The 13,508-nt window shown below is 43.6% G+C and overlaps 1 protein-coding gene and 1 pseudogene across 2 annotated transcripts in view; both read right to left on the bottom strand.

Moving 5' to 3' along the window:
- Window positions 1-312, bottom strand: part of RGSL1 (regulator of G protein signaling like 1) — a 61,584-nt gene extending 61,272 nt beyond the window's left edge. Inside the window, exon 1 of the mRNA XM_080647947.1 lies at window positions 214-312. Within this exon, the coding sequence (XP_080504073.1) occupies window positions 214-310 (97 nt within the window). The 5' untranslated portion in view covers window positions 311-312. The remainder of the gene's footprint in view (window positions 1-213) is intronic.
- Window positions 313-3,493: 3,181 nt separating this feature from the next.
- Window positions 3,494-7,976, bottom strand: LOC308237255 (transgelin-2-like; annotated as a pseudogene). The gene is made up of 2 exons: window positions 7,396-7,976; window positions 3,494-3,515 (listed from the first exon to the last, which is right to left on the bottom strand). The product of its transcript is annotated as a transgelin-2-like (transcript).
- Window positions 7,977-13,508: the final 5,532 nt, after the last annotated feature.

The following is a 13,508-nucleotide window of genomic DNA, read 5'->3' on the forward strand; positions in this document are numbered from 1 at the left end:
ATGAATGAACAAATGAGTGAGTGAAAGGGACTCTGATTGCCTTTGCCCTAACTTACACAATGGATCCCAGTTTTAAAAGACTTTACTCAAATTGCATTATAAATCATTTTTCATATTCACCATAGACACACATAACTGTCAGTAAGTGCTCTGGGGCATCCTAGAAACTGTTGAGAACTTGCAAAGGCCCCAGGAAGAACTCCAAGAACCCACCTGCACTGCCTTTGAGGTAGGTACAGAAGCGCCACATCCCTCTGACCCCGCCAATGCATTTCTGGAGTAGCCACTGGTCTGCCTTTTTCCATCTCATCATCTTGGCTGCCAGGAAAAGTCCATGGTGAGAGCGAGTGAGCTCTGTCCCCAGCTCCTCTCTCAGCCTCATGCACGGTCAGACCCCCATTTGCTCAGTATGAGTGAGGAGAAATGGTGGATAGTTAGATGAGTTGGGCCCTGATTATGTGGTGCTTTTGAAACTAGGCACCAGACCCTCTACTGGCATGCATCAAGTGACATATGAGAGACCCACAAGCACACATACAATCCAAAATCAAAAACACCCACCAACCAAGGCCCTTTGCCTTCTACAGTCCCCTCATGAGAGTAATTCTACCAATCCAATTTCCCCAATACGTATATCGCAGGAGAGAGAGAGCATAGCAGTGATTTGTTACAACATTTTACTCAATGGGATCTCCTGAATCTTAACCTTCCCTGGGTGGAGCATATTTGATTTCCTTTGGTTAGTTGAGCTGAAAGTAAAGTTACCAATTCAATCCTAGATGGAGACTTTATTCATTCATTCTTTCAACAAATATTTATTACATGTCTACTAAGTGCCAAGTACCATTCTAGGTGTTTGGGATACATTAGCAAACAACAAAAACCCCTGCCCTCAAGGAGCTTAAAATCTAGTGAATGAGACAGACAATGAACAATCAGTAGAACAAGTACATTATCTGGAAAAGTTGAAGCACTACAGGAAAAAATGAAAAAGTAGAGAGGGGCTGGGAGTGCTAAGGCACAGGTTGGATGAGTGGACATTATAGTCTTCATGGAGTAGGTGAGAACTTCACAGAGATTCGAGGAGATGAGAGTGGGAGCCAGGGTGGATATGGAGGAAGAGCATTCCAGGAAGAGTAAACAGACAGTGCAAAGCCTTGCAATAGAAATATGTCTAATATGTTTAAGGAACTGCAAGAGGGCCAATGTGGTGGAAATGGAGGGATTGAGGAGGGGCGTAGGAGGAGATGAGGTCAGAAGGGAAATGAGGCTAGGTTTCTAGGACCTTGAAGGCCATCGTAGGGGTGTTGGATTTCACATTAAGAAAGAAGCCATTGGTGCAGGGGTGGTGGGTGGTGAGCAGAGGAATGACATGATCTGAATTAAATGCTGAAAGGCTCACCCTGACTGCTTTGAGCAGGAGAGCAAGAGCAGAACCAAGCAGTCTAAGATTATTTCAGTGGCCAGGTGAGAAACGATGGTGGCTTAGACCAGGTGGTGGCAATGAAGGTGGTAAGATATGTTTGATTTTGCATATAGTTTAGGCAATTTTGTCATGTTCTGTGGCCACCATTAATTCTCTCATTTATGAATGTAGTGAGACAATAGCCAGCCCATTTGACTCCTGCTTATTGATCTAAGTAACAATTTTCCAGCTCAAGATTTTACCTGTGGTCACAACACAGACTGAGCCACCTGCAGGTCTAAGGCTACAAAGGTAGCCACTATTTGTATGTTACTGTAGGACTAACAGGCAGCCTGGCTTCCCATATTTCTCCATACTTACACCTTCATGCTTACCTCCTTCTGGGGAATTAATGAAACTGATGAGCTCTTGACAAAGAATGTAATGGAAACACAAGTTGGTTTTACAGAAGAAAGGTAACCGGTATTTTCCCAACCAGGTCAATAATCCTTTGTACTTTGGAATCTAGAGTCCAAGCAAAATAGGAACAGAAAAGAGAAATGGAACTGAACTGCTAAGAAATGCAGCTTAGAAAAGGGCAATAAATAACCTAACACTTGCTGAATCTGGCCCAGAGATTAAAAATAGAACCTAAAGAAACTGGAGACTTGAACTGAGGCACCCTAAGGAGTGAATGGATTGGTAGGGGGGAAAATCTTCGTGGGTGAAGTTGTTTTTAAAAAAGATCTAAGTCACCCAGCTGATGTGGCTCAGTAGTTGAACGTTGACCTATGAACCAGGAGGTCATGGTTCGATTCCTGGTGAGTGCACATGCCCAGGTTTCAGGCTCAATCCCCAGTGGGGATCATGCAGGAGGCAGCTGATCAATGATTCTCTCTCACTATTGATGTTTCTATCTCTTTCCCTCTCCCTCTCCCTTCCTCTCTGAAATCAATAAAAAGATATATTTTGAAATAGGATCTAAGTCTTGCTTGATAGGAGAGGAGCAGAAGAGTCTTTGGTCTTTGGTGTTGAGTCACAACTCTATTCAATGTGCTTCTTGGTAAGCACATTTATAATATTTTGCAGGCTCCCAACCCATATCAACTGCACAACATGTACAAAAACACACAAAGAGTCACACATAACATCATTTAGAGTACAGGATGGATCCCTGAGACACGGAGTCACCAGAGGAAGGAGGAAAAAACTAAAATGTTTAAGTTTCGGAGTTCTAAGAATACTAAATGTAACCATCAGAGTGGGGTGTCTTTCCCAGCTCTCCAGATCCCAGGGAAAACAAAACCTTGCTGTGATCAGGGATTAGTATGACCTTTCTGAGACTACCTGCCGCCGATAGGGTATGTGGAAGCCATTGGTGTGTCTAACATCTATACGGTGGAAAAGGATACTAGTAACAGGAAGGGGGAGAAGGAAAAGAGAAAGACAATGGATGACGACAAGGAAAAAGGATATAAAGAGGGAAAAGTGAGACAACTCTCTGGAGGAGAGTGGTGGAGTAGGCATTAGGAATTGCAGAGTGGCATCTTACCTTGAGCTATACCTTATAATGCAAATTACTAGGTAGGCCATGGACTGTGACTGCCTACCCCACACCCACGTCAGGCATTGCCAATCCATTCCCAGACTCTTCCTGCCTTAGGTGTGGCCTCATAGTTCTTTTAAACACAGTGCTTCAAGCATCTACCACCCAACAGTCACAGTGAGCATGAGAGATGAAGTCCCATTTGCTAACTATCGACTGGAATATAACAGAAAGAACTCACCAGCACCTCTTGGCCAAGTGATAAGAATGCACAAAGGAGAAATGTCTAACTGGCTTGATACTGTTTGCTCTACTCACCTGCTTTCCTTTCTCCCTCTCCCTCTCCCAATCACACTTCCAATTCAGCTCCTTCAACCCCCCCACCCCAAGACCGCCGCCACTGAAGTAAGGCCCTTACTCACCAAGTCATGAGGTATTTCTGGCCACAAGCTCCACTGTGCATTTTCAACTGTATAAAATGGTGTCTGACCGAAGACCTGCAAAAGAAAACTAGGAAACAGCCGAAGGGGTAGACCTTCTCCTCACGAACATGTCATGGGGCATCTGCAGCCACAGGGGAAGAGGTGAGCACAATACATTCCCTTCTCCAAACTCACAAAACCTGGACCAACTGGCCTCATCTTAGAGCACAATGCTCACCTAGTGAACAATAAGCTAATTGTTCTATCAATGTTCCTACATTTGCCCATCATACCTAAAGTTTATAATGGAAGACTTATAAAATGAACAACCTATCTACACTAATAAAAGAGAAAGATGCAAATTGACCGTACCTTCGCGACGCCCACCAGCCAATCAGGAGTATGCAAATTAACCCAATAAAGATGGCAGGTTAATTTGCATACTCAGGTGCCAAGCGGCTGGGGGCGGGACACTCGCGTCATCGCCATGGTGACGACGCAGGCATTCCGCACTCGCCCCAGCAGCTCTGGGCCTCTGGGCAGCATGGGAAGGCGGAAAGGCGGCTCCAGGCCTGAGCAAAGGCGGTGCCAGCAGTCAGGAGAAGGAAGGCCTATTTTTGCACGAATCTTTGTGCATCGGGCTTCTAGTATACTATAACTAGTCCCATTGCTTTCCTATTTCAGGGGACATTCATCCTCATATGTACTCCACTGAATCAACTTGCCTTGCCCCCAAACACCCAAAGCAGACTAAATGACAAGATTTGTTTATCTTTTGGCTCCGCCTTGCCTCGGCCTGGGAGTTATCTTGCCTGGGTGCAAAGGCCAAAGCCCAAGACATTAAGAGGTGTTAACTTTTGTGTATTTTGTGTATTAACTGGCTAAAGCCAAAGGCCTAAACTCTTTCATAAAGAGAAACAGCTTTGGATTTGCCTGAACTCTTGAGCTGGAGAAAGTAGAAAGGACCGAGGATGGGAAGATTAGGGGTACAGATTACTTATGGGGGCATTAAGTGTGCAAAATTGGTAGATAATTCTAGCCTACTGTTCTCTTTTGTCATGGAGCAGTGCCTATGAACTAGGCAACCAGATGGGAGGTGATAGGATCTAAAGGCAAAAAGGACGGGGCAGATAAGAGAGATTTTTTACAAAGCAAAATGCCTGACCTTGTCACTATTTGAACGTTGGGGAGAGGTGGTAACAAGAAGGGAGGAGTTTTGGGGTAACAGGCTTGGCTGCCTGGATGGATGATGGTGCCAGCAACATGGTAAAAAGAGGAAAGAGGAAGAGACATCTAAGAGCAGGTCTTTGGGGTGATCCTCACACATACTGTTACCTCTGCCAGTGGCATGAAAGGTTTCAGAAGTGGAACTAAGACATTTTATTAGTTGCAAAGTGCTAAGGGGCACAGAGGCAGGAAAATAAGTCCCATTGGAAGGGCCTGGGAATTCCTTAAGGGGAACAGGATGTAAGCAGATATTTGAAAAATGGTTAAGACTTTGGTAGGTGGAACTACAGAAACTAAGAACACAGCTCAGTAGAGGTGCAGAGGAGGAAGAATGCCAGAGGTGCTCCTTTGGGTAGACTACTGGGTACCAGCAGAGGGTGTGATGGGCAGGTAAAGGCAATTAAGGAGGTGGGGACTTAGGACTGGATTTTATCAATGATGGGAAGCTCCTGGATATTTTAGAGGAAATTCTAATTCACATTTACTTGCTCCAATTGAAAAGTTTTTATTTGATAAGTTTTTTTTTGTTTTTTTTTTTAAAGGCATGTGGCTCAGTGAGATTCACTACTTGTCTGTTGATGAAACATGTGGATTTAAGTCCGAGTGAGAAAACTTACCGGGAGAGAAAGAAATGTGTTGAAAAAATCAGCAAAGATTTCATCCTCCAGCAGAATTATGAGATTTGTAGAACAGATTATCTCTATATGGGGAGAAAAAACAAACACACTCATGAACCAGAATTGTATTCAGGATGAGGAAATGAAGCAACTGAATGGGACATTTCACATCGCCAAATCTCAGCGTCATCTAACTCAATTTCCTGCCATCTCCAGGACTCTCCTCTTCAGTATCACTCTGCTTGAACACCCCCAGCTGTGGGGAGCTCACTGCCTCCCAGGGCTGCCATTCCACTTGTGAAAAGAGGAACTGGTTAGGAAGATTCTTCCTACTATGAACTGCCTTCCTTTATCTTCTTTCTATGTACAGAAATTCTACCCTCCAAAGCTTCACAGAATTCATTTAAGTCCTCTTAAGCGGAACAATGTCCTCAAATTTATGAAGACATCACAACCTTCTGCTTATCTCCAACCCCTCTTGCTAGTCATTAAGCAATTCTTCAACCACCTCCTTGCCATCTGGTTCTTCTTTTGTTGGTTGGAGTGTCTAGCACAACTCAGACAGTCTGCACTCACCCCAGGGAAGAACGCAGACAACTGTTGTCCATGTTGCATGTTTTATTAGTGTGGCCGGAAGTGGGGTTAGCTTTGGGTGCTCTCTCATTTCACTATTAACTCCCCCATCCCTTATTTATTCAGTCACTTTTCAGAAACCAAGGGCAAGAATCTACATTTATTCCAGTCAAAGTATAACTTACTGGGTTGGGCCCAACATTAAACCCAACAAGAGCTTTTCTAAATATTGATCTGGTCATGCAAAATATTTTCATTCTCCTCGGGCTTGATCACTGCACTGTCCAAGTTCATCTGAGGAGATAAATGCTGAATGTTACAAAGCCAAGTATGGAGACCACAGGTGGACTAGGTGACCCCTTAAGTTAACTCTAATTCACTATCTCTGCTCTTAGAACACAATGGTCAACTAGTGAATAATAAGCTAATAGTTCTATCAATGTTCCTATATTTGCCAATCATACCTAAAGTTTATAATGGAAGACTTATAAAATGAGCAACCTATAGACTATAATTAGTCCTATTCCTCAGTCTAAACATCTAGTGTGAATATAAGTACCACTCACCACCACTAGAGTGTAGTTATCCTATATAATAAAGAGCTATTATGCTAATTAGACCAAAGAGCAGAACGACCTTCCGAACAACCTTCCAAACGAAGCTGGGGTTGCGAGGGTTGAGGCAGCTGGGGCTGCAAGGGCCAAACCCCCTGCACAAATTTCGTGCATCGGGCCTCTAGTGATAATATAAGAAAACTAAACGAGCCTTCCATAACTTTTCCTGGTGACATTTGATGATTATTGTTTTCATATAATAAAAATGGAAATAAAAGCTCAGACAATCAAACACTATTGTTACAGAGTATGCCAGTTCTTGCCCTCTGTTCCACAGATCTATTCTTTTTGCCACCTAGTGTTGTAATTAAAAAAACCAACAACACAGAGATTATTTATTTAAATCAGCAAATGCAGATACTTCAAGCCCCAGTCCGTACTGGGAAGCCCTTCCTCCTCTCTCCCCTCATACCATCCCTTAGCCACAGCGAGGGGAACGGAAAACGAGGAGCCAGGAGGGCCTCTGCCAGGGCAGGCTTCCTCAGTGTGTGGAGAGCCCAGTCCAGCTGTGCAGGGGTGGCAGCTGCCACAGAACCCACCCTATAAATGAAGTCCCACAGCCACAGCTGTGAGCAAGGCGTATTGGTGGAAGGAAGACCCAAAGGCATTGTTGCTGACCCCTGGCCAAGGAATGGATTGAAGGCACAGAGATCCGGGGAGAAGAGGTCTAAAGGAGGAGGAAAAGGCCCTAAATTTTGGTCAGGGAAAAAGAAGAGGCCAGTTGGTCCAGGTTTTGTGAGTTTGGAGAAGGGAATGTATTAGTAAGCACAGGGGGAGAGACTGCCACTGGGCACCCCCAGAGGAGACACGCCAGGCCAGGCCCCCACCCTGGTAGAGGGGAGCTTGAGAGCTCCAGGGGTTCCTAGGGAATGTCACTGCTATAAATAAATAAATAAATAAATAAATAAATAAATAAATAAATAAATAAAAATATGCCACCCAAGGGAGGGCAGGAGCAGGGCTGAGGATGGACCAGAGGAAATGGTATGACATCCCATAGCCAGTCATGCCTGCCTGAGATGCCCTGTGGTTGGTGCCCATCTATAACCCAATCACGTTCTGGCCCTCTTGCAGCTAGTTGTCCGATAAGTTCTGAGAGCTCTCCTTGGACTTCTTAAAAAACCAGTTGGGATCCCCAGAGAAAAACCCATCACCCCAGGTTACTGCCAGTCCACCCAGTTTCATCAGTGTCCTCTGCACACAGGCCATTTCTTTCCTTCCCAGAGGTCCACGTTCTGGAAGATGTCGGTGCTACAGATGCCATAGCGCTTGGCTGCTGACAGGAACTGCGACATCTGCTCCATCCACTTGAAGGCCATGGAGAAGGCCTGGATCTTCGTCACTGGGCCAGCCCCTCAGAGTGCATGCAGCTCGTTAATGCGCTCACACAGCACCGTGTGCCATCCCTGAGTCTATTCTGATGTTCTCATGCCTGGGCTGGGGCCGGCCCACATCCTTGCCACACTGGGCAGTGATCCACTGGATCAGGATCTGCTCCAGGTCTGCATTGTACTGTTTTGCAATCTTCTGCCGCACCTGGCTCAAGCCACAGGCAGGTCCCCTGTTGGCCATTCTGATTGGTGGTGGTGGCGGTGGGTGGCGTTGGGCAGGCTGGTGAGCCCACACTCCAGGTGGGGTTGTGGGGCAAGTGTTTGTATTGTAAATTTATATCCATGTTTTTCTGTCTCCCTTCTCAGCCCTTTGCTCTTCCTTTTATAAGCATTCCCTGAGTTCTTTATCCTGTGCCATGTGGATGATTCCAAAATCTGTGTTTTTGGTCCAGACTTCTTTCCCTATCTCTAGTTCTAAATGCCCAAAGAGCTATGTGACATCTCTACATGAACATCCACCAGCACCTTCATCTCAATATTTTCAATGCTGATCTGACCTTTTTGTTTTGTTTTGTTTTGTTTCAACCTGCTCCTTTTCCTGTCTTCCCAATCTCTGTTACTGGAACCACAACTCATCCAATGATCTACCGTAAACCAGAAACCTGAAAATCACCTTTGATTCCTCTCTTGCTCTGTTTTTCCTCTCTCTCTCTAATACTCCCACATGCAATGGAGGACCATGCCTTGTGGTTTCTCCTACATATCCCTGGAACCTGTCCTCTCTTCTCCATCCATAAAGTAAGTCACTCCCTTATTTCAGGCCCCTGTCATCTCTCACCTAGACTACTGCATCTGTTTCTTAAAATCACCTCCCTAGCTCCAGGCTCTTTCCTTTCCAAACACTCTTCACACACTGCCACAATAATCTTTTTATATTATTATTGTTAAAACCTTTCAAAGGCTCTTCAATGTCCTCAAGTCAAACTCCTTAATACAGTATCTGAGCTTCACCAGATCTGGCTTTTGGGTTCCCTCCCAGCCTCATCTCCACCACCCCTTAAAATTAAACCCCTTGGACTTCCTCTCAATGATCTACTTTTCTGTATAATTCCTCTTGCCACTTCTTGTGTGTATTCGCATGTTTAGTTAAATTTCCTTTCCTACAGATGTTATAAAAGAGGAAGTAAACAATATCTATATGGAAAGAAGGTATCAAAGGCTTTCAACACTCATGGTGCCTCCTGTTGACCAGACAAGACATTGTTCTTTCTTACGCATTGCTCTGTATTCTCACTTCCAACCTCCATGTCTTCGTTCTTGCATTCCCATTGCGTGAAATGTCATCTCAATCCCAGTCTGCTTCAGAAATAACTAGTTCCCCATCAGGGACTGGTCTACATATAATCTTTGTGGTGAACCAAGCATATAGAAGCTACTGCAATGGCTCTACACACACCATCGTGTACATCTCCCGTCATTACAATGAACAAGTCATTGTTTTCATCCGTGTATCTATCTTCCTTAATAGACTGAACTCTATGAGAGTAGGGACCTTGCCTTTCCATCTTTTTTTTCGTAGGCACTAAAAGGGTTTGCACAATGTCTAAGTTCTATAGATCTTCAATCTTTAGGACTTTTGCTTGTCATTCACAAGGCCTGCCATGGATTTGTTTAATAAGATTATTAAGACACTAGAGGCCCAGTGCATGGATTCATGCACTGGTGTGGTCCCTCGGCCTTCTCTGTGGGGAGCCCTCCTCTCTGGGTCCGGGTGCAGGTGAAGCAGATTCAGGGCTGACAGTGCCCCAGCAGCAACCTAACCCATGGCTGATTCCATGTAGAATCAGGCTCCCTCCTCTACTGTTTAGAGCATCTGCCCCCTGGTGGTCATTGTGCGTCATAGCTACCAGGCAAACGGTCAAACGGTCCGACAGTCGCTTAGGCTTTTATATATATAGATTTGAGTACAGGAAAGTGGGGTTTGGCAGAAATTTCCCAGTTGGTTGTTCCATAACTATACACATGGCTGGTGACAAGGGGCTTGATTATGATAGGACAGTCTTATTGGGGTATAGGAACAAAGCTCTCCACATCTTCCCCTTACTCATCCTATAATTTCTTCATTCTTGTTTTTCCATTCTCACCTTTTCTACCTTCAAACTTCCTAATAATTTGGGAAGGCTTTCAACACTCACTCCACACAATAATAATATCAACTTGAGAACAAAAGAAATCATTGGCTAATCCTAAACCTCATGCTAGCCTTCTACCTGGAGGAGGTATGACACATGATGGCCTGATCTGCATTTTACTTAGCTGTCTTATGAATGGGGTCCTGTCCTCAAATATATGGTGGCATAAGGTGGGGAAGATGGAATGGGGAAAACAAGAGCAGAACAAAGGAAACCAGAGGGCATGAATAACTAAGAGCCACTCGTGGTGTCCCTGAATGACTCAGATCTATTAATGAGTGGGAAGGTGAGTGATTTGCCTTATTTGGGGACTCAAAGCCTTGGAGCCCTCCCCATCAGAGACTCACCAGCATTGCTCATGTTGCCATGCTCTTCCTGCCACTGAGATTGATTAGGGGCAGAATTAGCCCCATCAACAGAACCCAGCTCTTTGAGAATGCACAGTGACACCTGTTCTAAAGGGTTCCAGATTCTACCAGTCTTTATGTGACCCAATCTCCTGGATCCCCTTGAATGTATCAGACTCTTCCCATACTAAGGCCTTTAGTCCATACTATTTTGTGTGCGGTTCTTTGTCACTGTTATCCAATGACAGTTTAAGTCCTAAGTTTAAGTTCTGCCTCTTTAACTTGACTTTAGTTTTGGGAAAACAGGGATCTGCCCATTTATTTCTAATGTCCCTTTTGGATATAACATCCTTCTAGAAATTTAACATGTAATCAATGAATATGTAATGACTTGTCTCTCATATAAGCTGGAAAATTCAACCTAAGATCCAAGTTTTGTTTTCCACCTCTTCCCCTCCTTTCCAGATAGTTTCCTCTGGTTGGCTGTGGGTTATCTCATTTTCCATTGGCTTTCAAAAGGGAGACAATCAACATTAGCTAAGTACCTTCCATGAAAAAGAAATCAGACTAGGGGTTTATACTTTGTCCTCAATCAATTCTCAGCCCTGAAAAGCACGTTCTCAAACTGTCCATAAAACAATTTTGTGTGGCTCTTCCTTAGTCACCCTTCCTAGGGGGCAGGAACTCAATATTTTTCTCTGGAACCATTGGGCCATGAAGTCCCATCACTGGAACTGCAATGCCAAGTTAGGTGTCTGAGTACAGGAACTTACAAGACCTTAGAATGCCTGCCTGAACTACTCTAACAAATTCCCACGTATCCTTCAAAACCAAGATCAGAATTAAACTGACATTTCATCTACGCTACTGTACCAGATTCTTTGTTTACTCACTCACCAACTACTTATTGCATGCTTTTATCTGACTAGAGGCCCAATGCACAAAATTCGTGCAAGAGTAGGCTTTCTCAACCTCGGCTTTGTCCGGAAGATCGGCAGGACAGTCGTTCCGCAGTTCGGCTGTTCGACTGTTTGGTCGATTTGCATATTACACTTTTATTATTATAGATAAACTAAAAAGAGCATTTTGATGATTTTTATAAGGTTGCTAAAAAACAGCCATTTTAGCTAAAGGGATATTTACGCTGCTGTGTTTTTGAAATACATACATATCTATATATCTATATATGTGTAGATATCAATATATGTATCTGTTTATAGATCTAAAAATATAATCTGTAGCTACTGATTAAATATTATGCTTATCATATCCACACATCTAAGTTTAACAGGAAACACAGAAACCTTCATTATATTAATGGATTCTTAGTTAACTCTTGCTTCTGTATTTTTCTTTTCTCTTTCATTTCTATTAAATGGATAGTTCAATACTAAATGGAGAGCAAATGCCTTAATGGGCACATGTAAAGATAGTGCCCTCTGGTGGATAGTGATGATGATGACACCTTTCTCTCCAAAACCGTATGTGTTTTTTTGGTTTTGTTCTTCCCAAAATGTATCTTCAGTTGGTTTTACATTTCAAAATTTAGGATTACTGTCAGAGTGCGCATACATATTGTGATGTAGGAATAAAGAAATGTCCTTATCATTTAAACAGGAAGTCTGCCCATTCCACCATTATCTCAGGCCCCATTAATAATCCTTGTTGGCTCTGTAGGCCCCTATTAATATTTATTATTTTATTTGAAAGATACATGTTGTGAGCCATAATATTTCTAGGCATTCAATTACTACAAGAATGAGCTCATCCATATCTAATAGGACCTCAAAAATCCTCGGAAATGTGATAGCTCTGTCAACTTGTAACTTTGGTATCTCTTCAATGTTTACCTTTGTAGAGTGAAAATATCTCAAAATATTAATATGTGGGCTTTGCTTTTATCTTCTTGTATATAATATCCCTTAATTAGTGAAAGCTATTGCCTCAAGATGAGGTCTGATTATAACAGCAAAAAAGTATCATTTTAGGTTAAAAAAAATCCAAAATATGCTCTTAATATCAAAAAGAGGAGGCCTGAGTGAAGTAGGAAACAGAGTTTTGCCATATCACTAGGAAAGGATATAGCATATTTCCTACCACCCCAATTTCAGGTCACTAGAGGAGGTTCAACTAGGTTACAGGAAGGAGGAGCTGCAAGGCTGGGCAAGGCTTGGAAAGATGCCCAAGGTTCTGGGGAGAAACCCAAGGAGATGGGACCAGAGGGGCCAACCAGGAACACAGCAGAACCTACAGAGGAAACTGCTGAGCTCCGCTGGTCACCAGGACCAAGGAGAAGCACAGAAGCTGAACGAAGGGCCAGAGCTCCACAGGCCCAGAAGCCTGGAGAAATCTGGACTACCCTGCTGGGGCGGGGCCAGGAGGGCTAGCCAGGGAATCCTCCATTAAGAGACAACTGGGAGCCTTCGTTGCTGGAAAATCCCAGGGTGCTATCAGAAGTCCAAATGGGGACTGATGCTGCCATTTTAAAGCTGCAACCTCAGAACAATGGTGGTTTTTCTTCACAGGGGAGACTCCGCAGATGGCTGGGAACCTTAGGAATACCTGACAGATGCTCCATCTCCTGGGAACAGCAGCGAGAGAAGCAGAATGGTGACACAGAGACACTGTTTTGCAAGTCCCCAATAATTTACCTCTACTCTTCAGAATTCCAACCCTCCTTGACACCCAGCTATGGCATAGCAAAATGACTAGCCACCTTAAGCTACTTCCTTGGAATTTTAGATTATCATCTATAAACCGATCTCATAGGGTAGCTGTAGGATTAAAACGAAAAGGGTGTGAAATAAGCCACTGAATTGTATTATACATGAAAACCAGAAAGGAGTGGGTCCACGTGAGTCTACAACTTGGAAATTGACTGAGATATGTACAGAGCAATGGATTGGTAAACACAGATGAAGATCTAACTGAACACATTCAGGGAGAGAGAGACAGAAATTCTGGAAGCAGATGAGCCCTTTTGAGCCTCACTGCATGTGGGTGTCACTCTGTTCCACTAGACTCTGAGGAGGACATTGCCCCGCAGTATCACATAGGTCCAAACTCACCAAAATATATATATAAGTATGTGCGATTTTTTTGGTATATTAATTATTCCTCAAAAAGCTGAACAAAAGGACCTGACTTTCCTTTTGACAAATTATAAAGTAATCAAAACAAAGAATTCAGTAACAGTTCGAATAGTTCTATATATTCAAAATGGCAGTTCCGACT

The sequence above is a fragment of the Plecotus auritus genome (genome assembly GCF_963455305.1).
Source record: "Plecotus auritus genome assembly, chromosome: 12".
Classification (NCBI taxonomy): Eukaryota; Metazoa; Chordata; class Mammalia; order Chiroptera; family Vespertilionidae; genus Plecotus; species Plecotus auritus.